Source organism: Phocoena sinus, chromosome 21, assembly GCF_008692025.1.
Source record: "Phocoena sinus isolate mPhoSin1 chromosome 21, mPhoSin1.pri, whole genome shotgun sequence".
NCBI lineage: Eukaryota > Metazoa > Chordata > Mammalia > Artiodactyla > Phocoenidae > Phocoena > Phocoena sinus.
In genome coordinates, this window is record NC_045783.1 from 12,225,738 (window position 1) to 12,253,682 (window position 27,945).

The 27,945-nt window shown below is 40.1% G+C and overlaps 1 protein-coding gene across 2 annotated transcripts in view; it reads left to right on the forward strand.

Moving 5' to 3' along the window:
- Positions 1 to 27,945, forward strand: part of WWC2 (WW and C2 domain containing 2) — a 166,321-nt gene that overhangs the window by 94,660 nt on the left and 43,716 nt on the right. The window contains exons 1-5 of one of the 2 annotated variants that reach the window (XM_032618320.1): positions 2,705 to 2,841; positions 3,447 to 3,484; positions 3,604 to 3,680; positions 20,143 to 20,222; positions 24,832 to 24,961. In XM_032618320.1, the coding sequence (XP_032474211.1) occupies positions 3,454 to 3,484; positions 3,604 to 3,680; positions 20,143 to 20,222; positions 24,832 to 24,961 (318 nt within the window). In that variant the 5' untranslated portion in view covers positions 2,705 to 2,841; positions 3,447 to 3,453. Of the gene's footprint in view, positions 1 to 2,637; positions 2,842 to 3,446; positions 3,485 to 3,603; positions 3,681 to 20,142; positions 20,223 to 24,831; positions 24,962 to 27,945 lie in introns of those variants that run through there. The other variant, XM_032618319.1, reaches the window with a different exon arrangement.

Below are 27,945 nucleotides of genomic sequence, written 5' to 3' on the forward strand. Positions count from 1 at the left end.
ATAGCTATCTTGCTATCTTGCTATAGCTATCTTGCTATCTTGCTATAGCTATTATAATGTATGAACATTTCAAGTTTTTCATGCACATTTTCAATTTGTATCACCTCTTTATTTGGTTAGTTTCCTAGTTATATATCTCACTGTAACAGGTTGCATTTATTATCTCGTTGTTTCTTCGGGCGCTGAAGCCAAGCAAGGCTGAGCCAGGTCCTCTGGCTCCAGGTCTCTCACAGGGTGTCCTCAAGTGTGAGCCAGGCTGTGTCACCCCCAGGCATGACCGGAGGAGGCCTGCTTCCAGGCTCACTCGTGTGGTGGCTGGCATGATTCATTCAGTTCCTTGTCTGCTGCCGGCCGTCACCCCCCTCTCCTCGCTACGTGCATAGGATGGCATGTAACCTGGCAGTTGGATTCACTAGAGCAAAAAAGCCAAGGAGGGCCAGGCAGAGAGGGCACGACGGCGGTCACAGTGACACCCAGTCTCTGTGTGCTCTTCGTTCGAAGCAAGTCGCTCACGCTAGCCGGTATTCAGGGGTGTGCACACTAGGAGGTGAGGATTACTGTGGGTCATCCACAGTTTAGACCATAAATTTCTGTTTGTTAGAGGATGAATTCTCTGTGCTTTGAGTCAGTTTGCATTTGTATATAGAAATATTGGAAATGAATGTAAATATTACATGTTTGGATAGCCAGAGACCTGAGTTGTAAGGAATATTTAAAATGGAGACGTTTAGGCTCTTATTGGCTGATCACTGTCTACTCTCCGTGTTGCCCAGACGCCGAGCCTGCCCCTTGCGACGATGCCCTTGAAGATTCTCGGCTGGGGGGCTGTCTGTCCAGCACTGCCCCCTCCTGCATATCTTCTTTGGACATTGACTCTAGCGTATTTTTCCCCACAATTACATGAGATTTGCCTCTTTTGCACATTGAAGTATTTGCATCTTTAAAAATTCGTGTTCCGAATACTCACTACTTTAGAGAAAGCGCTGATGTTTTCTCTAACCACTGACGGAAGGGAGGGCTGTAGGTCTGAGGCAGTGGTGGCGGAGCCCCTGGCTGACCCAGGCCTCCCTTGGCCCGAAGGGGACCCAGGCTTCACGTCTGAACCACTGTAGTGTTATCACTTATCCCCGGAGACCAGGTTAAACATTTCCAGAGCCAGCCTGGCCGCTGGAGATAATTGTGGTCACAGCAGATCGTCTGCTATCATTCTCTGCATTTTGACTCACTGGAGTCCTTAGGGGCAACCAGAAATACCAAGTTGGGGTACATTAAGGTTGAGAGTCACACACAAAGCATTTTGAAGACGGTACACACCACTGGACATTCCAGCAAATTCATAAGTTAATTATCCAATCCTAACTTGTCAGGAAGAGGTAGGTCCTCATGTTCATGCAGTGGCCAGCCCGTATGACCCATCTGTCTTGACTGTACCTGGGATTTAATTTCTAGAGATGGCTGAGTGACAACACAAATAGGTCAGTGCCATCGAAAGAAGTTGTACTACTTACAGTTCCCAAGAGAGGGGGGCCATATCACACCATGAAGGGCCACATGGGGAAGCACCTGGGTCTGTCAGGAGGCAGAAGGAGCGAAGGGGAAAGCATGGGCCAGAGCCTTTATTTTGGTTCCCTCTGGGAGGAGTGGGTGAGGCAGGGGAGGCAAGTTTGAGCAAGTTTAGGATGGGATATTTTGAATAATTCATAATTCCATGCAGGAGGCAGTATGTGAGCTGTTGCAGAGCACAGACTCTCAGCCACAGCCGCTCATGGGAGTCACTGGAGGAGCTTGTAAACCTGCCATTGCCTGGGTTCCGCCCACAGAAACTCTAATTGGTCTGGGATTTATTTTAGAGCTCTCTAGGTGATGCTAGTGTGCAGAAGTGCAGAACCAAGAACTGTGCCTTAGGGTATTCTCCTTAACCCGTGACCGGGGTTTGGTCTTTGTGTTTGTTTGTTTTAAAATTTCTGAGCCATTATGGACTAACTGATATTTTTATAAAATAACAATAAAAATGAATTGGAAAAGTTGAAAAAAATGCAAAATGCAAGGCCCAGTATTATTACTATTAGAGTCAACAGATATAGGATAACCGTATGAAATTGCTGTAAACATTTCAAAATGTTTACTCTTGATATCTGTACTTATTGTCACAGACATGTAACAGAGTTTACGGACTGGCGCTGGTCTGCAGACCACACTCTGAGTACTGCTGATGTAGAGGGCAGCCTGGCAAGAGTCCTGTACTGAGTGAACAGAAGCATGGGAAGCAGATTGGGTTCAGATCATACAGGGCCATAAAAGCTTGGCTTTTATTCTGAAGGTACTGGGGAGCCAGAGAGTTCTTGAAAGGAAGGACCTGAGCACAGCCCTGCTGCTGTGCTTACCTAGGCAACACTGTGTCTGAGGGATTGGCAATGAGGATAAACTGCTGACAAGGACCTGAAAGGGGTTGGGATGGGGAGGCACCGGGTAAACTAAAACAAACTCTATCACACTTCTGGAGAAGTCACTTCATACCACTAATAAACTACTTAAAGGAGGTAAGAAATAAAGGTGGCTACTTTTTTGAAAGCTTAAATAAATAGACCAAAAAAAATCATTAAATTCTGAAAAATAACCCACCTAATATACTTTCAGAAACCACGCAGATTGAAGATCCAAGGAAACAATGGAGGGGGGAGCAGGAGAAAATGCTCAAGGACTATCTGTCCGTGGCTCAGGATGCCCTCAGGACGCAGAAGGAGCTGTACCACGTGAAGGAGCAAAGACTGGCCCTGGCCTTGGATGAATACGTCCGGCTAAATGACGCCTACAAGGAAAAGTCGAGCTCTCGCACCAGCTGTAAGTACAGCGTGGCTGTTCAGACCTGAGAAATGGGGACCAAGTCGTAGGTAATAGAAGGCCACTTGGGTTTCTGTGGGACTTTGTTCTGAGTCCTGTTCCTTCCCAGGCAGGAAGAGTCCCTCAGAGCCACGTGAGGCTGAGGGCACACATCAGATTTCTCAGTAAAACCCCTCGACCCCATTCCAGATAAAAGTCTCCTCAGTGGGGGATTAATGTTTACCTTTTCAGATCAGGGCAAATAATTTGGCCCTTGTGCTACTCTTGTACAATGTTTGCAGTGGGACTAAACTAAAACTGGAGCTATTAACTAGAATGAAGTTTCTGTTGAACACCTGAGTTGACCGACCTCTCTCTCATCTCAGAAATTGATAATCTGGAGCTGGTCTTGTTTAAAGAAGCATCTGTGATGGGCCCAGAAGTTCTACTTAAGTTACAAGTTTCTGGATAATGCAAAGCTCTGATAAACTGGGTCTGCAATAAGATTCTCTAAGATTTTATCCATAGATATAAAATTCAGAGGAAAATGAGGCGCTGGGGTCTTTATAACATTCCTTTTTCTTGAAAAAAATTATAAAGGTTTGAAGATGACTTTTTATATTTAGGTGTCTGATGAATGACAGTAAAGGAGTTATAAAGTTAAGTAAGTATCCACAGAAGCATGTAAATCTTGTTGTTTTTAGAGTTTGTAAATTCCAAGTTGACAACTAGTTATGCAACTTGTACAAGTTACTTTTTTTTTTTCTTTTTTCCCTTTGAAAGTATTCTCAGGATCTTCATCCAGTACTAAATATGACCCTGATATCTTAAAAGCTGAGATCTCCACTACGCGATTAAGGGTAAGACTTTTTTATTGTGGTTCTTCGTGGAACGTATGCCTAGAATCTGGAAGGGGCCTTTGTGGTCATCTGCCCTCTCCATTCAATGCAGGAGCCCTTTCATTTATCCTCGATGGGCAGGCTTTCTGCTTTTGTTAGAACATATGAGTGATTGAGATTGTTCTTTCTATTGAGAGAGAGTGTGTTCCTTTTCTGGGCAGTTTTATTATTTGCAGTTAGTATACTGCATCAAAATTTGAGTCTGGAAAACTTACTTTTCCTTATTGTGCTGAAATACACGTGCAGAGTTGAGCCTAGTTGCTCTTTCATCAGACAACCTAATGTTTCAAGATGCCCACGGTTCACATCACCACGTCACTTCCTTTTCTAGGTCAGATTTTCCTGGTGCCTCACACTTCCTCATGGGTTGTTTGCTGATTTTTACCCTAAATCTTTTTGACCACACTGCTGTTAAGGTCACAGCTTGTTTACCCTTGACTTTTGGAGTCTTACAGACTGTACACCAAGTAAACAAACTCATGCAACCAATACATAGGTCATGAAAGAGATTATTGCCATGACCCCAGAAGCCCCCATGGTATCCCCTCATCATCATCCTTCTCCCTAAAGGTGACACTAGGTGACCTTTATTTATTTATTTTTGCGGTACGCGGGCCTCTCACTGTTGTGGCCTCTCCCGCTGCGGAGCACAGGCTCCGGACGCGCAGGCTCAGCGGCCATGGCTCACGGGCCCAGCCGCTCCGCGGCATGTGGGATCTTCTCAGACCGGGGCACGAACCCGCGTCCCCTGCATCGGCAGGCGGACTCTCAACCACTGCGCCACCAGGGAAGCCCACTAGGTGACCTTTACTGGCAATACTCTAAGTTGATTTTCTGCCTGCTTTGAACTTTGTGAAATTGGAATGCTACCCCATGGATTACTGATGGCTTCTTTTGTTCAACATTTTGAGATTCATCTACATTCACTTTTATTGCTGTAAAGCAGTCCACTTTCGTCTAGATACCGTGAATTCTTTATTTCTTCTACTGTCGACGTACATTAGAGTTTATTCGAATTGCTGGTAATTAAAACTTATGCCTTAGTGTACGTGTCTAGTACACATGTCTTTGGGTGCACAGATGTACACATTTTTGTTGGTTATTCACCTAGGAGTGGAATTGCCGTGTCAAAAAATATACATAGCTTCAACTCGAGCAGATACTGACACACGGTTTTGGGCCTTGTTACTTTCTAATATCTGCCCTTAAAGCTCTAAATTACTTTCTGCGCATGGCTTTTGCATACATCCCATAGGTTTTGAATTTGTATTTTTATTATCAGTCAGTTCAAAATATTTTCTAATTTCTTTATAATTTCTTATATGAGTATATTACTTAATTTTTAAACCGGTTAGGATTTTCTTATCTTTTATTATTGGTTTCAGCTTAATTCCACTGTGTGGTTTTTCAATTCTAAAATTTCTATTTATTTTTTGTTTCTAGTTACTTGCCCAAATTCTGCATGTTGATATAATAATTTTTTTGAACGAAATAATCACAGTTATTTGAAAATTCCATGTCTTAATTAGTATAATATCTAGATTTCCTGTATGTTGGATTCTTCGGTCTGTTTTTTTCTCTTGATTTTTGGTCAGTATTTGACATCTCACAGCTGCTTACTTTTAATTAAGAGCCATATATTATGTATGAAAGAGAATAAAGATCATTTGAGGTTTGGGATGATCTTGTTATCCTTCAAAGAGGATTTAGTTTTGCTTCTTATAGGCAGTTAGTCCAGGGGTAGATAGTTTTAATTCAGTCAGAGTTTGAGTTTTCTGAATTCTGGGCTTCCTTCATTTTTCTCAGAGTGGGTCTATTTCCAGTCCACCCTTTCTCTTAGGGCGGAGCTTTTCAGAATCCCAGTTGAACTCCTGGGCTGTTTCCTGAGGGTCCCTTTGCCTGATTGAGGCTGGACTCCAGTCTCTCCCTGAAGCCTCTCAGCTCTGTGGGACAGCCGGTGCTTTCTGTGTGTCAGGCTCTCTCGGTCACTACATTCTCCCAGCTTTTCACTTTCCCTACACATATGCAAATGCCTCAAAAGGAAAAACAGTGCCAAGTTCGGATCTTGACTATGGGCTTGCCTTATTTGCCTTAGTCGTTCACCAGTGTCTTCAAATAGATGTTCTTTTTTGTTTTGTTTTACCTCACAACTTTTCTATCGTTCTCAGAAAAAGAGTGTGAAAAAGTTCATCTGTACTTTCTGGAAGCAAACCTCTCTTCAGTCTGGATTTCTGGGTTTCACTTATGGAAGTCATTGTTAGAAGTGTTCTTTTCTACCATAAACAACCCTTACTCTGTCAATCCACCTTTATTTCTCTGTACGTTCCTTAAGAATCTCATGGGCTGGTTAGTGGGATCCTTGCTGCTCCATGTCTACCATGTGTATACATTTCTGTGATCTGCTAGGCAGATACCTTATCTAAAAAAGGGGGGGGGGGCGGGCGGAGAATGAAGGTATTTTGTCAAAAGTTACTCTTGCTAAACTTCAGTATTCCCTTGAGCTGTGCACTTCTCAAGAAGTTATTACCTATTATTACTGCCCTTTGAAATTTTAAACATTTTTCACAGTTCTTTTCTTTGTAAGACATATTGTAAATGGAATACCTCAACAGGCTGTCATAATCTGTCCATTTAAATGCTATTTTAGGAAAGATGCAAACTAAGGAGGGATTTAAAATCAAAAGTACATATAGGATATCTCACACAAATAACTGTTAGAAGGAAATGGAGCCCCGTCTCACTGGGGGAGATCCCAGAAGATCCCAAGTAGTCCTGTTCCCTGGACATGTCTCCTAATGCAGCAGAATCCCTCAGACAAAGCTTATTTTGTGCCAGGTTTAATGTGCTCTTAATATCAGAAGCCTGTGTTTCATGTGTATGGCATCACTGTGGGACCACAAAGGTGAGTCAGGAAGGAGTGCCTTCCCCACGAAGGTGCTTCCCTCAAGAAGAGGTAGAAGACATTTATAATAACTGTAATGAAAGGTGAGAGCATCTCTTTCATTAGCGAATAGGCACTTGTTTAACACTTCCTGTCAGTGCAAATGCCTTTTTATAGAAACATTTCCTTAGAACATTGGCCCTTGTGGTTCATGCTCTATTGTGATGTTTTGAGCTGTGTCATGGTTTGAACATGGCGGGGCAGATGGTTCCCTCTCTCTGTCATTTGAGCACTTCTTGGCCAGGTGGCTCTTTGAGAAGGCCCCAGCCATTCAGAAGCGGCTGGATGACTTGAGCAGAGTTTCATGGATTTTGATAACCTAGTTTTCCTTGGCTTGCCTATCCTGTAGAATCCCTGCATATACTAGTCCCTTTCACAAAGTAGTGCCGCAGATACAGTAATTCATGAATTAGCTAACTCTTCATTGCTTTGGTGTCTCAGGGGACCCTGCCTGCATTTTTCGTCATAGTAACAACTTTTCAGACGAAGCCAAGCACTGGCCTCATACTTCATTATTTTACTGTAACAATATTTGTAGGTGCTTCATTTGTTTTATTGAATTACAGCAAATGGGTCAAGCATTTGAGAATCAGGTATTTAGGAACATCTGTCTAAAGCATCTGTTTTGTATTATTTTATATTATGGTCATAGGTGTTGGTGATCACTGGGCTGTAGTTTCCTCCTCGGGCTAATAGGATAGCGGTATTTCCTGACATCTTATTCCTAGTTGTTAAAATGGAAAAATGAATAAATTAATGCCCTTTTAATAATATATTCATAACTTTTAGAAGTGGGTGTTTAATTTCTTGAGAAAATCTATTTTTTTTGGAAGAGGAATGTAAAAAATTTTACGCCAAAATTTATTATTTCATTCATTCGTTATAGATACTTAGGATAAGGAATGGTGTATCTTATACAAACTCAACCTTCAATTCAATTGATATTTTTAAAGATTTATATCCCAGATTACAAATAGGTGAGATGTGGTGAAAATTGGATGTAGAAAATTTTTGCTGAATTTTGATTAAGTTTTTACTCTTGTTTATCAAACTGAAATAAAATGTTGGAAATGTAAAAGTATAAATTTCTTTAGAAATACAAATGTGTTTGAGAAATTTACTGAGCACCGCAGCATATGATCTGATGTAACTTTTAATTTTGTCAAAAAGGAAACAAACGCTCCTCTGGTTAAATTATTTGCTCTCCACGCCAAATACATGGCTGGTTAGTGAGCATTGCTGTTGATAACAGGGTGCTGTCTTTATTCTCAGATATATTTATCCCCACATTGTTAATATGAACTCACTTTGAATTATTTTTAGCAATAGTGATGGACTTAGAAAAGCCATCCACAATCTCACCTGTTTGCAGTCTTGGGCACAGATTTTAAAAGAATGGCAGTTGAATGTAAGGGTTAGTTTGTAACTGTGAATGGAGTTATTAGCTCATGTGCACATCAAGCTATGACGCTTTAACCAGTGATGTAACTAACATACAAAAGTCATAGCAGTGTGCTTCAGATGAAAAGAAATATGCCTTCTGAGAATGCAAATTGCTACAAATAAGGATTGTCTCTTGATGAGACATGAGTGATGTCTTTATACTTAGCTTACATCCCAAGTTCTTTCAGCTCCAGTTTCCTGATCTCAAGGTTTTGAAGGAGATAGAGCAATACTGATTTGCAGTAGCAAATCAGTATGGTTATTCTTTTAAGAATGGTTATTCAGAAATGGTTATTCTTTTAAGATGTCCAGAAATGAATTTATGTTGTAGTTGGTGTTGGGTTTGAAAATAGTACAACAGTCTTCATGAAGTTTGAATGAAATGAAGAATGATATGACTTGATTCACCTTCACTAAAGAAAAGAAGCAAGACTGAAAGAGAAAATGGGAGAGAGATACTCTACTTAATGCAAGAACTGGTCTTATCTCTGTTAAGACATGCTAACAACTGGAAACGATTAAATTTCATAGCATGGTAGTGTTTTTTTCAAAAAGCATACTCAGTAGAGTGAAATGATAACAATCACATTTATTGATTTCATACTGTTTTGTTTCTCTCTTTCTTTCTCTCTAATGATTTTGGTCTCCTTTTCTAGCTTTGAAGGGTACCATACTGTGGCTAAATAATTATATGTCAAAAGAAATTCTTCATCAAAACTGTGTTGCTGGGGGAGGAGGTATTTAGTTTCTCCTCACTTGGGTGAACTACTGTCTCAGTCTCTCTGGCCATGACTTCCAGACTTCTCCATCTTCACTCATAAACACCCTCATATCCGTAATGCTCATGGCATTTTACAAAATCAAATGCAATTAACTTCTTCTGTGAGAGAATGTACAGTCTAAGCAGACAGGAACAGGGAATAAGGATTCCTAAAAATCAATTTTAAATGATTCTATGAAGCCTGCAATACTCATTCTCTCATTTTTTTGAAGGACTGTGGGAGTTAAGCTCTGTGGAACTGTGTGAGATAAAGATATTATAATGAACACAACTCAAACTAACACTTCATTATATTTTGATACTTTTCCTTGACATAAACCCAATAAATACATTGACCTAATATGTTCATGTTAAATTTTGAGAGAATCAGCCTCTTGAGGCCATGACAATGAAGTTGTGAGAGGAAAAAAATAGCTATTTATACTACATACGTCTCTTACGAAGTTAAACATACACTTAAAATGTTACCCAGCAATCCCACTTGTAGGTATTTCCACAAGAGAAATGAAAGCATATACTCAAAGACTTGAGTGTAGACATTCACGGGAGCCCTATTCTTACTAGCCCAAACCTGGAAACAGCCTTCAGGTTCACCAGTGGATGAATGGATAAATAAATTGTGGTATATCCATAAAATGCAATCAAAAGGAACAAGCTGCTAATACTCATGACATGGATGAATTTCACAAGCAATATGATAAGTGAAAGAAGCCAGTCATGAAGACTACTTACTGGTGTGCCTCCATGTGTACGAAATGCTTGAAAAGGCATAACTGACAGAAAGCAGGACAGGAGCATGAAGAAATTACCTTATTTATTGGTTCTAATAATTACTCACTTAAATCTTTTCCCCCCACATAGAAAATGATCACTTATTCACTTTTATTGCTGTTATAATTTATTATAAACTATTTATAATGAAATTCACCAAATTTAAAAGTACAATATGATGAGTTTAGACAAATATATATATTTTTGAAGTTGATTTCAGTCACCCTCTTTTCTCTGTATGTAACTATTCATAAAAACCAGGTTGTTGGGCTTCCCTGGTGGCGCAGTGGCTGGGAGTCCGCCTGCCGCTGCAGGGGACACGGGTTCGTGCCCCGGTCCGGGAAGATCCCACATACCGCAGAGCGGCTGGGCCCGTGAGCCATGGCCGCTGAGCCTGCGCATCCGGAGCCTGTGCTCCGCAACGGGAGGGGCCACAACAGTGAGAGGCCCGTGTACTGCAAAAAAAAAAAAACAAACCAGGTTGTTTATAGAGGTCTTCATCTGACTTTTGTATCTTGTATCTTTTATAAAAAAATTATTGGCCTGTATAAATTGCTAATTAGATGTAGAGATTACGAGATCTAGGTTTTTTTTTTTTTCTTAGTGGGGAGTAGAATTCATCATGGTTGGTATTACATTATCTCCCTCAGGCATACAATGTCCCATTTTTCTTTTTTATTATAGTAGTAGTCATTCATGATCATCATCTAGGTCATTTCATTAAGGATTACAAAATGATGATAGTCTAATTATATTATTCCTTATTTATTTATTTGTTGGGATACTTCTATAAAGTGAAATTCCACACTGCCCAACTGCTACTTGTTATTTGCTTACCCTCAGCTCATATTGGAAAGATGAATAAATGTTAGATTATTTTCCTTTTAAAAAACAAACAAATTTCAAATGATGAGCTATGTCCTAGCATCTGTTAGAGAGGACCAACAGAGTTGAGTTTGTTTGTTTAAGTATCACTGTGTGATCACGAATTTAAACATTATTGATATGTCATTGCAATTATTATTCTTATTGAACCTCACATCATCCTGTCTTGTGCGTATAGGAGCCTTTTTATATTGGCTCCTGAGGCCTTTGATCCCAATATTCTGATAGTTTCTTTCTCTTTGTTCTGGAAAGATGTTCTTGATTTTTTTGTAGAAGGTCTGGAATCAAACATTTCTCCAAGAAGCTCTGATTCTTTTTTAGTGAGAAGTGGTATTTAGAGACCACAATCTGTATGCATGAGTGTTTATTACAGTTGGGTTGGCAATTGTATATAGGTCTTTATCTTAATATATTTAAAATACTTAAATCTCCAGTAATTACAAAAGTGTGATATTGACACAAAAATGGAAGATCAGTGGAACTGAATATTGAAGAATATGCAGAAACACCTTGTCGAATTTAAAATGTGATAAAAGTAGCCCTCCATATCATTAAGGAAAAAATGGATTATTCCATGAATGCTTGGGACATATCTTGGCCCATTTTAAAAGAAATGAAAGTGAATCTTTACCTTTTTCCTTTAATTCCAGATGGATCAGCAATTTAAATGTGAGAAGTTCAATCATAAACTCAATTAAATTAGCCACAAGACACTTAAAACAATAACAGAGCACTAAAACTTGCTTTTCCCTAAGAGAATTTACCACACTGGGTGAACGTCACCTTCCATAGTGTTCTTTTCATCGTCTCATGGAGACAAAGCCCAACTGCGTAAAATTGAGACCCAAAAGGACCAAACCCTCGGTGTGAGAGGAGCTAGGATTAAACTCCTCCAACCCTGCCACCCCAACATACCTGCCACTGCCATCACCTACCAGAAAGCAGTAGGAAAAGTGACCTGTTTGGAGAAACAATGAGAAACCATTCTGACCTCTGAACATATCACCATCTGACACACCTTATATGGGTTTGCAGGCTGAGTTCACACTTACCTGGAAGGTCTGAAAAACTGCAAGCTAAACACTTACTTCGAGCTGTGGCAGGTCTAGGCAGCGGCAGGTGGCTGCGCTGCCAGTTGCCTGGAAGTGCATATCCTCTCGGAGGAACACACCTGCACCTGTGCCTTCCACAGGTAGAGCTCTAAGGGTACAAACTCATAGCCAAAAATCACAAATTTACACAGAAACAAGGTCACATCAGTAAGAACCAGCAGAAAAAAACAGACAATAGAATCAGGTCTTCAAATGCTTCAGATTTTGTTGATTTTAGATACAGAATGTAAAATATGGGTGTTTAATATGTCAAGAAATAAAAAAGGAATTGAAAATATGAGTAAGAAAGATACTATGACTGTGAAATGACCAAGGATATATGGAAAAGAACTAAGTAGAACTTCTGTAAATTAGTCATATAATGGTTAAAATTCAAAGCTGCCAGAGGAAAAAAGATTATTTGCAAAGGTCTGACAGTTAGAGCCATACTCCTGACTATTCCATAGTGATGATGAAAGGAAAATGATAATGTAATACTTTCAGTGCTCTAAGAGAAAATAACCATCAACCAGAATTTTATACACAGGAAAACATCTTTCATGCATATGAATGAGATAAACATGTTTTCAGACAAAATTTGAAAGTTACTAATGGCACCAGAAGTTCTTCACCATTGGAAATACTAAAGAAAGCAGGAAAAGAGAGAAGAAAATAGAAAAGGCAAGCCAATGAAAAGTTTAATGTAAGATGGGTAAATTAAACCCAAATAATTAGAAATAAGTGTAATTGGATTAAATGTTCTAGTTTAAAAGACAAAGATTTACAGACTGGTTTTGGAAAGAAAAATCTACCTATATGATGCTTATAAGAGACACCAGAAACAAAGATACAGAAGAGTTAAAAATAAAAGGATGGGTAAAAAAGATGCAACAATCAAATTCTAGTCAGAATAAAGCTAGTATTGGGACCTCCCTGGTGGTCCATTGGGTAGGACTCCGTGCTCCCAATGCAGGAGGCCCGGGTTCGATCCCTGGTCAGGGAACTAGATCCCACATGCATGCTGCAACTAAGAGTCCACGGGCTGCAACTAAAGGTCCCGCATGCCGCAACGAAGATCCCGTGTGCCACAGCTATGACCTGGCGCAGCCAAAATAAATTAAAAAAAAAAAAAAGAATAAAGCTAATATAGCTTTGTTAATTTTGGAATAGGTAGATTATAAGGCAAAATGCTTCACTAAGAAGAAAAAAGAGGGCAATGAATGTGTTAAAATATGGGCCCCAAGTATAATTGAGCACAGTTACTTACAACACCATGTTGAATAAATGAAGCTAGACATAAAACAATACATACTGTATGATTCCATTTATATAAAGTTCAACAAAGACAAAACCACTTATAGGGTCGGAAGTCAGGATAGTGGTTACTTTGGGGAGAAAGAAAGGGTTAGTAATTTGGTGGGGCACAGGAATGGCTTCTGGGACTTCTTGAACTTTTGACCTTCCCATGGGTGTTTTACCATTCATTTATTGAATGGTCTACTTAAGATTTTCTTTTTTCTTTTTTGTAGGTATGTTATACTCCTAAGTTTAAAAAACTTAGAGGCTACTTAATTTGGAGGAGAACCATACACTTCTAAATAATAACGGGTGCTGTTTGATAAAATTAGTGAGTAAAACGTTGAGAAAAGGGATATTTGTGTAGCCTCACAGTATCTCCCCACAAATATGTATTACTTAACTCTGGTGATTTTTAACATGTCCACTAATCTTTGATACTCCTCTCTTCTTGAGTATGGACTGGCCTGGTGATTATCTTCTAACAAGTAGAGTTTGGAAAGGGAAAAACAGTAAATTTAAAGTGAAGAAATCTAGGTATTTGCTACCATAACTAAGTGATTAAGTTTAACATCACCAGTGATGTCAGGTTGACGGCATGTACCCCGATATCATTCGATGAGAAGGACGCATCACCTCTGTCATATTCTTCCTCCCAATCTATAACCTCAGTCTGATTATGAGAAAGCATCTAGCAAACCCAAGGTACACTTCATGAAACATCTAACCTATTCAAAAGCGAACAGGTCATTAAAGATGAGAAAAGACTGAGGAAGTGTCACAAATTGGAGGAGTCTAGGGAAACATGACAAGTAAAGACAACATGGTCGGATCCTGGGGGATCCAAGTAAAGTCTGTAGTTTAGCTAATACTGTTAGTAGTGTCAGAAGAGAATTGGAGAAAAACTTTTAGCCTTGCATGCATATACTAGAAAATAAGAAAGTCTTAAAATTAATGAGCAGTGAATTCAGTCTAAGAACAACAGAATAAATCTGAAGACAGTTGATGAAGGGAAATAAAATTAAGGGAAGATATTATTTAAATAAGAAACATGGCTATAATAGAGGAGATCAACAAAAGCATAATTTAGTTCTTTGAAGGAATAGTAGAATTGACAGGTGTCTGTCAGGATTGATAAGAGAGAAAAGAAACAAGCAAAAATATACAAGGAATGAAGAGATAAAACTCTAGATGCTTAAGAAATAGCAGGACATTTTGAGTAAATTTATACTCTTACATTTTAATTTTGAGATGAGATGAATAAGTTCTTACTAAGATATCGTTGACCAAAAATGACTCCAGATGAAAGAAAGAATCTGACCAGCCCTGTTACTATCAGTGAAATTCCAGATACACTCTGAAGATTAGGCTAATACAACCAAATTCTGACAAGATAATATGAGGGAAAAAATAAGCCAGCCATATTCATAAGCTTAGATACAAAAATCCTAAGCAAAATATTGGTAAACCAGATGCAGGAACATTCAAAAATAGTTTGTCAGGACCAAGTTGGGCTTATCCTAGATATGTACAGTCTAGGATTTGAAAATGAATTATTTACTACACTAACAGTAAACAGAAATCATTAATCATTCCAGTTGATACAGAGAAAGCATTCTGATAAATTCAGCTTCTAGTCATGGTTTGTTTTTTTAAAAAATCAATCTAACTAAAAATAATTGCTGTATAACAGGGCATGAGAGATGAAGAAGGAGAGCTGGCTGTAGTTTTGTATAGAGTATTTAGGGTAAGTCTCATTGAGAAGGTGACATTTGAGCAGACGCTAGACAGAGGTGGTGAAGTTAGGTGAGGAAGAGCTGGTGTAAAGGTCCAGATGTTAGAGAAGTTCTGGGATCTTCAAAGAACAATAAGAAGTCAAATGTGGCCACAGTATATGGAGAGAGAAAGTGAGAGCAGTAAGAGAGGAGGTGAGAGAGGTAACCTAGACAATGAGACGAAGACAGAATTCATAGGCCTTGGGGACCACTGTAGACTTCGGATGTTAATCTGAAATAAGAAGCCATTTGACCAGGTGTTTATCATTTGTATTAATATTTTTTTTTGCTAGTTTAAGTGATATATAATGATACCATCATTTTCAATTTTGTCTTTGTTAAGAGGTGATTTTTTTTTTTTTTGGTGACATTCTACCTTTTCTATTTCTGTTTGCCAATTTATTTTTTGAATTTAACAGCTTTTTGAGAATTAATTCCCATACCACACAGTTCACCTGTTTAAAATGTACACTTCAGTGGGTTTTAGTATATTTATTGTTGTATCCCCATCATCACAATCTAGTTTTAGAACATTTTTGTGTCCCCTAAAGGGAACCCTGTACTCCATTAGCTGTCACTGCCCATTCTGTACAACCACATCCTCTATCCCCAAAGCCCAAGCAACGACTATCTATTGTCTTCCTCTCTAGATTTGCCTATTCTGTTATACATTTTGTATAAATGGAATCATACAATATGTGGTCTTTCGTGAGCTTCTTTCACTTGGCATACTGCTTTCAAGGTTCATCCATGTTGTAGCATGTGTCAGTACTTCATTTCTTTTCATTGCTAAATAATATTCCATTGTACAAATACATCACATTTCATTTATTCATTCACCAGTTGGTGGGTATTTGGGTTGCTTCCACTTTTGAGTGATGATAAATAGAACCACTACAAACATTCCTGCACAGGTGTTTATGTGGATATAAGTTCTCATGTCTCTTGGGTTTATGCCTAGGAGCGGAATTTCTGGGTTATATGGCGACCTATTGGTTTATTTAGCAGAAAGAGATCTAGAGTTGACCTTCCATATTTTTATCTATTATTTGTATCTCAAGGTAGTATATTTCAAAAATGTTTCATATTTTTCGCAGTAGCTTTTGTTTTTTTCCTTTTCACTGTTGTTAAACAGAAGTTTGGGATTTTTAAACATATATTCAATCATCTCGTTTCTGATGACAGAATCCATTTATTAGTCATCACAAATGGTCCTAACAGCATCTGGGATTCTGTTTCCCGCTATTCTTTAGTAAAGTCAAACATGTTTTTATTATTAATCCTCTGATGGTCTGGAGCTGATTTCTCGTTTTCTTTAAAGGTGACTTGAGAGAGGAGGCGGGTGGTGAGGATTTTTAGTGAGGTGGAAGCAGTGGTGATTTGAAGGATTTCCAGAAGAACAAGATGACAGCTGCCCTTTGTCGGCTTTGCTTAGGGAGCTCCTGGCAAGATGACGGAGGGAGTGGTGAGAAGGGACAGTAGTCGTTAGTAAAATGTCATTGTGATCATTGTAACTTTAATGTTGCAAAGGGTCACGTTTAGGGCACACTTCCGAACCCTGCCTGTCTTGTGATCTTCCCAAGGTCCACACGTTCTGGAATTTACTTTTCCTTCATTGCCATCTTGTTTCTCCTTCTTTTAAAAGAAAACTGATTACACACTAGGATCGTAAGAGATGGTAAGAGGCTGTATGATTTCCAGTCGTGCTTATCACATTGAATCACTCTCTTTCTGGATTTCAGAACTAACTTTAAAGTCAATTCAAAATGTCAGTTGCTTTGGTGTAGTGGGTATAAAAGGCAGGGAATGTGCAAAAGTCATGGGTCTCTCTGCCTCCGATTTGGGACTCTCGGGTTTGAGATTTGAGCCGTAGACATAGGTCTGGAAAACTAGATGGTTGGATCCAGCTGCAGAAAGTTCACCGCGTAGATTTTATTGAGGTCATTTTGCTACAGTTCTAGTTTGTCTTTGATCTTATATATATTATCATGCCATTAATAACTAAAACTTTTATAACTGTAGTTTTAAAACATTCTCCTGGGTTCTAGACCGCTCTCTGCTGCTCAGTAGCAGGGTAACCTTCAGCAGATTACTTACTTATTCTCTTTAGGTCTGAGACTCCTCACCTGTAAAATAAGAATTAAAACTGTATCCATCTACTAGAGTAGTTGTGAGGGTTGAAAGCACAGTGCCTGGAATACCTGAAGTGCTTGGCATTTTAGCTCTCACTATTATTGCCTCCAAGTAGAGTCCACATTGTGCTAAACGTGCAAATCAGCATTAGCGTAACCCTTAGCTGGGATCTAAGGACATTTGTTTTCATGTTCTGTGTCCTACATTTGAAAGTGGGTTGGAGAATGAGAGTAGAAACAGTGATCCTCCAATAGCTAACGATGCCAAATGGTTCTCTGAGAAGAAAGGGTGTTGAACAGTTAAGACCAAACTCTTAAAACCAGAAACAATCGGAAATAATGTTGGGTTGGAAATAGTAGTATCTGTTTTCACTTATCATTATAATAGAATCAAACTTTTTCATCCTTAACAAAATAAAATGCACATTGATATTTGGCAGCTGAAAATCATTCAGGTAATCCACTCAGAAGACTCCCCAAAATAAAAGCAGTGGCTTTCAGCCAACTGTAGGTAAAGTAAATAACGTTGAAGAAAACACAGGTGTTAGCCTCCTTTATCATTGTCACCCAACATACAATAAAATCTCACATCACTTAAGCAGAGAAGAGTCTGAATTGTCAAAAGTTATATTTACAATGATCATTTTTGAAAGAAAGTAAATGGGTATGTCATCGCAGCCGAAATGATTTTAAATGGAGTGCCAGTTTATGACCATGAGATACACTAATTGTTTTAATTCAGTTGTTCCAAGAGGGCTTGATAGTACCATTGTTTTTTTTTTTTTTTGTCAACTGTGTTTTCAAAGGTAAAGCCCAGTTACTATTGATTTTTGGATTTCTGTTGTTATTTTTAAATAAAAATGTTAGTCTTTTTGGTAAACAGTTTTTGAGAGTGCTGTCAGAAGTAGAATTACATGTGGAATGAGCTGTCGGTTACTGATGGCTCCTGACATGATGGTAGTCTGATACTAAAACTGAAATGTCTTTACTGGACACTGAGTGAGCTTGTTGCTATGCATGTATATTAAAGCACCTTCAAGATCCTTCTCTCTGAGGGCAGCCCTCCTCCCCTGGCCTAAGTAGTCCTCTCCTCCTTTGGGTTCCAGTAACATTGTTTGTACCTCTCTTTTAGTTATGAATTGGGCCTTGCAACACAATTCTTTCTATTTCCTTCTCCCTAATAAAATGTAAGTGCCTTAGGGCACAAACTGGTAAGCCTTCAGATTAACTTAACAGATAAATTATTGAACATTACTGTATCCAAAATATCGTGCCTCATGGTCTACAAATGTGTCACAACAGCCCTTGTCTTTGTCGTTTGGTTCCTCATAGGGCCTTGTCCCCCCGTTTACTTTTTTCCCGTCTGTTCCACGATGCTCTCTGTTTTCCTCTGACTTCTCTGGCCTCTGCTTCACAATGTACTTTGTCTCTCTCTCGTTGACCTGTGAGCGATGCAGATGCCCAAGGTGTTCCTGAGCTGCTTTCCCTTCTCCGTACACACTCTCTAGTTGATCTCATTTATTCTTGTGCATTTAAAACAGCATCCTTATGTCAGTGACTCTTTATTTTATATCTCTAGCCTAGACACTTCAAGTCCACATATTCCACTTGCCTTGAAGTGCCATGGGTGTCAGAAAAATAAATGTCTTACAGAAAACCCTTTATCTTTCCCCCTCCCCAGGAAATCACCTTCACATACCCAGGATTTTGGAAGTGATCTTTGACACATCTTCTCCCTCACCCTCCACATTGAGTCCGTCACCAAGTCCTGTTGATTCTACCTCTAAAATGGATTTTTCCTATAGCACGGCCCGCACACCAGGCAGGATGACCCCTTTGGGCCCCTCTGGTGCAAGCACCATAGAGTCTCCAGTGATCTTTTAGAAGCATAAAGCAGCTCATGCCTTACAATCCCTCCTTGGTTCTCATTGTTCTTAGGAGGAGATTTAGAAATCCTCAGCATGGCTTCAGGTTCTATGTAATCAGGCCTCCTTTTGCATTCTCACCTCATTCCACACGCCACCTCTGTAATCCAGCAGTGACAGCATTCTTTAAATCCCAGAGACTTGCTGAGTTTCCCCTCCCACAGTTTAGGGTTTGTCCACAGGCTCTACCCTGTGGGGACCCCTTCTATCAGTGAAGCCCACGAACCCTCTCATCTCCTCAACCCCTCAGGCTAAATTAGGTCCCGTCCCCCTTTTAGATCGTGAAGTACCGTGTGCTTTTCTTTCATATCACCTATGGCAGTTGGAAAGATTTATTTCGTTGGACAATTATTTGCTCCATATCAGCCCCCCTCGTTGTCCTGTAAGACACATAAGGGCATTAGGTCTGTTTCATTCATACTTTCAGACCCAGGACTTGACACATTGCACAGAATCAATAGGTGTTTGTGGAATGGGTAGAATAAATAGGAAGTAAAAGTGCAAAACACATGGAAATACTATACAACAGGATGTGCTTAAAACTTAAGGCTATTACTCACTATATGGAAATAAGTTTCTGACACCCAGGAGAATACCTTCAGTTTGTGACTAAACCAGGCTTCTGCCATTTTCCTGACCTGCCAAACCTTAGTATTCTTATTACCAAAGATAACAGGAAGAGAGCAGTTTTTATCAGTTTGACAACAAATATTTATTGATCCCCTGCTGTACACCTGGTTTTATTTTACAAGCTTGGGGTACAGCTGGGTGATGCTTCTTACTTTCCCATGGGGGACAGACAGGAAACAAGTACAAAGACAATTTCAACTCTTGGAAAATGCTGCGAACTAAACAAAACAGACCAATGGCCTGGGTGCAGTGGCCAGAGAAGTGCTGTTTGCAAAGGTAACGTGGAGCTGAGGCTGAGTGACAGGGAGTCAGCCAGTGAAGAGCTGAGGGAAGGGCCTTTTAGCCGGGGGAACAGCACATGCCGAAGCCCTGAGGCTGGAACAGCCTGGCCTGTTTGGGGAACGGAGGGGTGGCCAGGGGTCCTGGAGAGTCACGAAGGAAGGGCAAGCGCAGAGTCCGAGAGACCCTGGCTGACCATCCTGCCTCTCCCCGTAGTGGCTGTTTATCACAGAGCGCGGACAATCGCGGTGTCTGGCTCATAGCAATGTTGCTACGTCCTATGATGAGAGGAAACTTGAGTAGTAATGCACATCGCTGATAATCTGCCTTCCATAGAACTTGTGTCCAGGAGAAACTAGTCGAGTCAATGTCAAACTAGTGGCTGTGTTTAATGGTTTACTAATAGATTACCTTTTTAAACTGTGTTGCTGATTACTTACAAACATTCATATTTACATTGATTTCTCACAAAAGGTTAAAAAGCTGAAGCGAGAACTGTCACAGATGAAGCAAGAATTGCTCTATAAAGAACAAGGCTTTGCAACCTTGAAACAGTGAGTATGAAAATACTGAAATTGACTCTCGAATAATCCAAAGCCCCTGAACCGATACAAAGAAAATAGAAGTATAGATTACATAAGAGTTTTCTCAAAGAGAAGTAAAATACGAAGTGCAAAGCTCCTCACCAAAAAAAAAAAAGCAAAAATCTTGGGAAAATCTATACCCTTGAATAGGTGTGAAATGTTCACTAATCTTTGGCGATCCAAGGAAACCAAAGTGAGAAACTTAGCTTCGTCTCTGGGCCCGCCAGCCTGCACTCAGTTTGAGGCAGAGCCAGGAGATCGAGACCAGGAAGGGCCTCCCCCTTCTCTCCGGAGGCTGGGCTCTGTAAGCCTGCGCCCGCTGAGCCCGGGCTCGGGGCCCTGTCCGCCTCTGGCAGCCCCAGGGGGACCTAATGCTGTCTGATCTCAGGGAGCAAGTCGGGGGTGTCTGCAGAGGGGCTGAGTGAGTGCCTCAGCTCCCGTGTTCCCTCTGCCCTTTCCTGCTCCATGCTGCAGTCTGCTGGACCCTGGCTCCAGCTTGAGCTGAGTCAAATGAGAATGGAGATGACAGCAGGATCTGGAAATCCCTGCCCCATTCCCAGCCCCTGGAAGCCACTGCTCTTCTGCTGACGAGGCCCAGACTAACTGAACCCCAGCAGGCACACCAAGACCTTCCAGCTCCCACAGTGCTCACCCCAGGGTCTCCGATGCAGGGAAGCAGCGATGGTTCATCCAGCACACAACCACAGGGAGGGTTGAAGACATCATCCCTTGAAAGGCATCCAGCTGCTTTTCCCTTCCCTCCTCCTTGCTGCCCGGTTCAGTGCCCCCTGTAGCAATGCAGGATTCATAGGGGCTTCCCTGATCGGCGGGTCTCATGTTCTTCCTTGTCTCCCTTAGCAGTATCCAAGGCAGCAAGGCGTTACCCCGTTAAAGATCCCACGTGTTCGCTGGCCAGGCCACATAAGCTGATTGTTCTGTGTGTTTGGTTGATGAGTTATATTTTTGGGGCCCCAGTCACTCCTCTTGACCACCAGCCAGCCACATGACTTTCATCTCAGACATTTGGTTTACTGGATCAGTTTTGTTTTTGACACTCACCTCACGTGATCATGACCATGACCATGATATTCTTTCAGATGCTCCCATCCTGGTGGTTCTCTAACCTGACTGCATATTGGAATAATCTGAGGAGCTCTTAAAAATCCCTGTGTCGTGTCTCCACCCCAAGTCATATTCTGTGAAACCCCCATGTGGTTCTCAGGTCCAGCCCTGTTCAGAGAACCTCAGCTGCCCCAAAAAACTCAGCAGACCTGGAATCACCTAAATGTATTATTTAGTCAGTTGTACATCAGCATAACGGAGGGCTTTGTGGTGGGAGAACCACGAAGCGTTTAGCCCACACGTTGCATACTTTTTAAGGCACATGAAATTATAACTCATTCACCACTGGGTTTAAAGGTTAGCCAAACTTGCTGTTTTTGTTATATTGATGTAACAATGCTGTATTGTTTCAAAGCAGTTTGCTTGCAAGCAATTTTTATAGGAATCCAAGGCATGTTTAAGAATCTGTCAATAACATTCCACAAGAAAACAATAGACATTGTTGTAGAAATTCAGGCTTTCTCTTGCAGTGATTCTAATCCGCTGAACCAAGAGCAGAAAGATAGGATATCTAACATCAGATTCCTCTCGTAGATCAAAATAAAGCTATAGACAAAATAAAGCTGTTTTCATCCAGATGTTCAACACCGTACTATTAGAAGATTGAATAATAATTGATTGAACCCAGAGACCATACTTTTCAAGAAACCGCATTCCTGGTACTATAAGGGGACTTTTTACTTGGGTTACGACAAAATATATTTCAGGAAAAGATTTATACAGAACCCCACTGCAGGATTCTGTAACGTTTCACTTATTCACAATAAAATGGAAAAATGTTGTGGAATCTGGGATTAGGATGTAATTTAAACCCCAGTTTTTATTTTACTTGATGCAATGAATGAATGTAGTTTTATTCTTTACGTTATTCATTTCAGACTGTGGTCCCAAAGCTGACTTTGGCCTAAGCGATAGTGTAGCTTATGTGTAGGTGGATGCCAGGAAGAGAAGCATATTTCCGCTTTGCCACCTCCAGTGTTCACTCAAAACTGGAAAATGGAAAGTGCTGAAACACCCAGCAAGCCAAGAGTATATACAGGATCTATGAAAGTTTGGCTCAGGGGGTACACATTTTCCAGGGAAGGCATGCAAATGGTAAGATATAGGGAAAAAATTAACTATAGGGTACCCAGAAACCAAAAACAATGTTTCTTTAATTTTTAAGGGATGAAAGTAAAATTGTATTTCTCAAGAACAAAAAGCACAGTACGTACTTCGTTTTTTAAAAAAAGAGTCAGCAACTTATGCCGATACTTTATTTTATGGTCAGTTAGGGTCAAAAGAGAGAAAAAGGGGGAGATGAAAAGTGGAGGAGAAAAAGGAAAAAGGTGGAGGTAGAGGGCAAAAGCAATAGTTAAAGTAAAGTAGAAATGTTCGGAAAAGGGGAAAGAAAGACCCAAAGGGGTTCCCTGGCGAATGCTGCATGGAGGTGGTTCTTGTCGTATTTAACATTTGATTGAGCAGCGGCTGTCCGAGAAATTCTCATCTATTTTTAAAGCTCTCTGACATTTAAATTAGCAGTCATGAAGTAGCCCTGCTTTTATTTTTCAATATTAAAGTTTATTTCTGAAAACTACTCACTGGCTTTTATTTTCAAATGTCAAAGTTGATTTCTGAATTAAAGATTTGTTTTACTATTAAATTCTGAAGGTTTTATACAAATTGGAAGAAATTACTTGGGCTTTAGAAACTGCCTTTGACAGTTTGAGATACCTATATTACTAGCTGTTTCATGAAACCTCACAGATTCTTTTTCTTATTAAAATAAGCTTTTTGCCTCAACTAAGTGAGTAGATACACACTTAAGGGTGTCAACAATTTCATTGATAAAGCCCTCCTGAAATAAATATAATCAACCAATATTCAAACTACTTCTGGGGTTCTTATCAAATACTCTAAACGTAGTAGCCATAAGAGCCCCAAGCCTAAGTCTTCCGCGTTGAGGACAGTTGTGTTGCTTAGCTAAGTGTGCAATTTAGAAGCTAAATTTGCGTAGACTTTCTGGTCTCGGTTTCTTTTTTTGGAAGAAACATGACTAGGTAATCTCTAGGGTCCCTTCCCGTCACGAATACGCTGTGTATGTGTGTGCATGCGCACGCATATATGTTTGAATTCAGTGACTTCGTTGGTTATACTTTTTTATAGAATGACCTTATGATAAAATTAATTTTATTCTCTTGGGTTCTTTAAGACTTTAATTATTTGTTCAGCATCGTAAAATATTTTCTAAAATGGTACTTGTTATCTACAAGTACCATTTTAGTTATCAAGTTACCTACAAACTGCACTTGTTTGGGTAAACTTTGGAAGAGTGAATAAGATAATAATTGTGTTAGTTTTTCTTTCTACTTTTCAGACTATGCCCTTCACGTTGAAATAAATACAAATTATTAAGTGTTTTAAACCAAATTAGGTCAGAGCCGGTTTTCTGTGATTTAATAGGTGCCATAACTCTGGAGAGTCTGTGAATAAGACAAGGATATGTCTGAGAACGCATGTAACAGCGTTGTTGGCTGATGGGCAGAGATGTGGCATGTGTCCCTGAAGGGAAGCCCAGGTTCTTTCCTAATGAGTCCCAGGCAGCATAGGTGGTGGGGAGAACCAGGAGAGTGATGGTGAAGAAAATGTTGAACCGTTTTTTTTTTTTTTTAATTAGGTAATTTGGTTGGGTCCTTCGACCACAAAGATTAGGTTACATGAAATCCTCTGACACAGGGTGACCCTATGAACTGTAAGGACATTTGGTGAGCAGATCTGCAGGGGCAGTAAATAAGCTCATCGGGGAGCTCTTTATTCAACGTTGGTGGACAAATGAACACAACTGCTGCCCCCTTGTTCCTAGATTTGAACTCATTCAGCAAGGCGAGCAATTTATCTTGACTCATAACTGTCGTAAAAGAAGAACACATTTCATATATCTAAAAAGAAATAAGAAACTAACCAAGCAATCCAAATATTACAGGAGAGTCACTAGTATAAATAAAAATCACTACCCTTTATTAAAGGTCACCAAGCTGTAGGCACCGTGCTAGGTTTTGCACAGACATCGCAGCATGTAAAATCAGGTGGCAGTGATGAATCCTGAGGTTCCTGTGCTCGCCCAGTTTATTGGCATTTCTGTCCTTCTGCTGCCCCGTGTCCTGAACCTTTGTCAGGATCAGCATGAGATGAGGTTTGAGCTCAGCCAGCAGTGGGATCACCCAAACAGACTGAAAGCAAAAGGCCTGAGCCTGAAGGTGACTACAGTGGACTGGGGGATGAAGTGGGGGAGGGAAGGGCTCTCAGCTCCAAGTGATCAGAAGAGAAAGGAGAGTGCTTCATCAGCTTGAAACTGGTGTGTGTGTGTCACGTAGTAAAAATTAGCCAACTAAGACAACCCCAAACCCAATTCCTACCTCTTTAACTTGTACATTCGGTTATCCTTTGATTTTTCTTTTTTCCTTTCCTCTTTTAACAGAATTGATAAAAAAATGTCTGGAGGCCAGAGTGGCTATGAACTTAGTGAAGCCAAAGCCATCCTAACTGAACTGAAGTCTATCAGAAAGGCTATTAGCTCAGGAGAAAAAGAAAAACAAGATCTGATGCAGGTATGTGTTGGAACATTTTTTCAAGTCACACGGCTACCTCCTTGGGCCTCAGAAGCTTTCCTTGAGGCAGAAGTTCTCCATCGGAGTCTGGAAGGCCCTTTACCACCACACAAACCCCACTTCTGCCCCATCCATACGGAATTTGGTCCCATAGGAGATTGTTATAGGCACTGAGCCAGCCACCTGCCTTGGAAGAAAACAGATTGGTTCCAAGGTTCTGATATGCTTATTTGAAGGCAGACTTTGGATGACCTTTGAGACAGGGGCTGCTGGATCCTGGAGCCCATCTAAGGAGATTAGCATCTTGGTGTACCCTGTAACTCACTGCAAACTTCATGTGGCGCCCTGATAAGCAGGGTTATCTAACTCAGTGATCCTCAGCCCAGGGTACAGAAAGGGTATGTCACCTGCTGTCAGTAAGTAGATGAGATGCCTTGAGGAGAGGGGGAAGGGGTGTGAGGAACTTAGAAAAGCCATTCCCCACCCCAGGAGATTCCGAGGTGCTAGCTGGGGGTGGCAGGGAGAACGCTGACCCAGCTGGGGGACATCTGTATAGTCACCCTGGGAGAGATGCTAATGGCAGTAGACCCCCTCGTTACACCTGTACACTTCTCACCTTATGGGTCTGAGCTCCAGTGACCCAGCCTTATGTGTAGAGAAAACAACCATTCAGCGATCGATATTCTGCATGTTGAGTATGTATATTTAGCAGATACAGTCAAGTTTTTAAAAGAGATATCTCTTCCTCCTCTTCCCTCCCTTCCCTCTCATAATTATCACAAGCACTGAGAAATCTTTGCAATATTTCAGATATTTGGAGTTCTTTATCTAGCTGGGTGAGGATTTAGTCTGTGTCTTTCAAAAAATGTTAGAGCCCGTGGTAAACAGAACCTCTGCATTTAAGTACCAAATTCAGCTACTTCACATCAGTTTCCCAAATGCTGGCTGAATGTGGGTGAATATTGTTGAACCCATATAATTTTGCATTTGGGGAATTCTGAAATAACTTGCAAGAAGCGATCAAATAGAAAAGACTGACTTAAAATACTGACTTTGTGCCAGGCAGTCTTCTGCCTGCCTTGCATAGAAATACTTCATTTAATTCTCACAACAGCCTAAAGATAGGCTCTGTTATTATCCTCAACCCGTAGACAAGAAAACAGCAGTGTGGAGAAGCTGTTACTTGGTTAAAGTCACACAGCAGGTAAGTGGCAGGACTGAGGTTCAAACCCAGGCAGTCTTGCTCTAGAATATGTGGTTCTAACGAATGTGTAACACATACAGAACTTCACTTGGATGTACTTTTTGTTGTTCTGCAATGATCCTGCCAATTAAATCAGTCATTCCTGAAAAGCACAAAATAAGTCCTTTGAAAAAAGTTAATGGAACTTGAACAGAGTTAAATTGGAACCTCATAATTTAGCAATTTCAGGTCCTCTTTGATTCTTTCTGTAAACTTTGGATTTATACATAGGCCAGATTAAATTTAAAAGCTAGATTCCTTTTTAATTACTAAAATATAAAAAATAATTAATAAATACAGGAATCAACAGTAGAGCAGAAAGGGACGTTAGTTATCTTCTATGACTTTTAAACCTCTTTGACTGTGACCCAGAGTAAGAAATACGTATATTTTACATCAAAACCCAGTAATACAAATGTCTTTAACCATAGATACACACACCAAATTTCACAGAAATATGCCTGCTTTTAATACTAGTAATATACTTTGATTTTACTTTCTAGTCTCTTCTATTTCATTTAAAAACATACTAGTCATCGGGGCTTCCCTGGTGGCGCAGTGGTTGAGAGTCCGCCTGCCGATGCAGGGGACGCGGGTTCGTGCCCCGGTCCAGGAAGATCCCACATGCCGCGGAGCAGCTGGGCCCGTGCGCCATGGCCGCTGAGCCTGTGCGTCCAGAGCCTGTGCTCTGCAACAGGAGAGGCCACAACAGTGAGAGGCCCGCGTACCGAAAACAAACAAACAAACAAAAAACATACTAGTCATGACCTACTAAATTGATTGAGTGCATGGTCATAGGTTTGAAAAATATACGTCTTTTTACCGTTCGCATGAAAAAATAGAAAAGACTTGTCCAAAGTCCCTAAGAGGTTTCTTCATTCTTTTCTATAATATATTATTTGATGTGACCATTTAAGTTTTATCCCTCATGCATATACATTTTGTATAAATATGCCTTTGAAAGAAAATAGAGAAGGTTAGGTGAAAGAAAATAGAGAAGGTTAGGTAAAAAAAAATATCAGATCTCTGATATTTCTAATTTCTTATCGTGAGAATTTTAAATATCAGGATGAAATCCTGGCTCTTCTTAAAGTTGATAGTAATGAGCTTCTTACATTTTTATTAGTGTTTTGTACGGGGGTTCTTTGGTAGCAATTTAAATTTTTTCCTTTTTAATACTCTCACTGACTCACATCCTCCCTCTAAAGTAAACTCACTCTATGAAAACCCGGGTGCCGACACCAGTCACGTTCACTTGTAATCAGGCACTTTCCCAGACCAAACATCAGCACAGGTACTTAGTGACTGTGGCTTCTGGGCCTCCATTTCCTAATCTCTAACATCTATGTGAGCTAAATAATCTCCTGGATCCTGTGCAGATGTCAAATGGCACAACTGCAGAAGTCTTCTAGGTAGGAAGTTTGCCTGCTTTAGGTGTCCTATGCTTCCATAATTCCTACTGCATAAAGTGGGTAGTTCTTATTAAAATAGACTTCTCTTTAACAGAATTTTAAAAATAAGAAATGCATGTATTAAATATAAAGATACCATTAGTCACAGGGTGAATAATTCCCAGGCTGTCTTGGGAAAGATAAGATAACCTGTTTAATATGATCTTACATATTTTCAAAGTCCTGTGTGTATGTGCAAAAATTATATTCTACTCTTATTTTTTTCAAGAATTTAAAGTGATAAGTACCTACTAAGATAAAGTAGTTGTTTTTTCCATTGAGATTAGCTT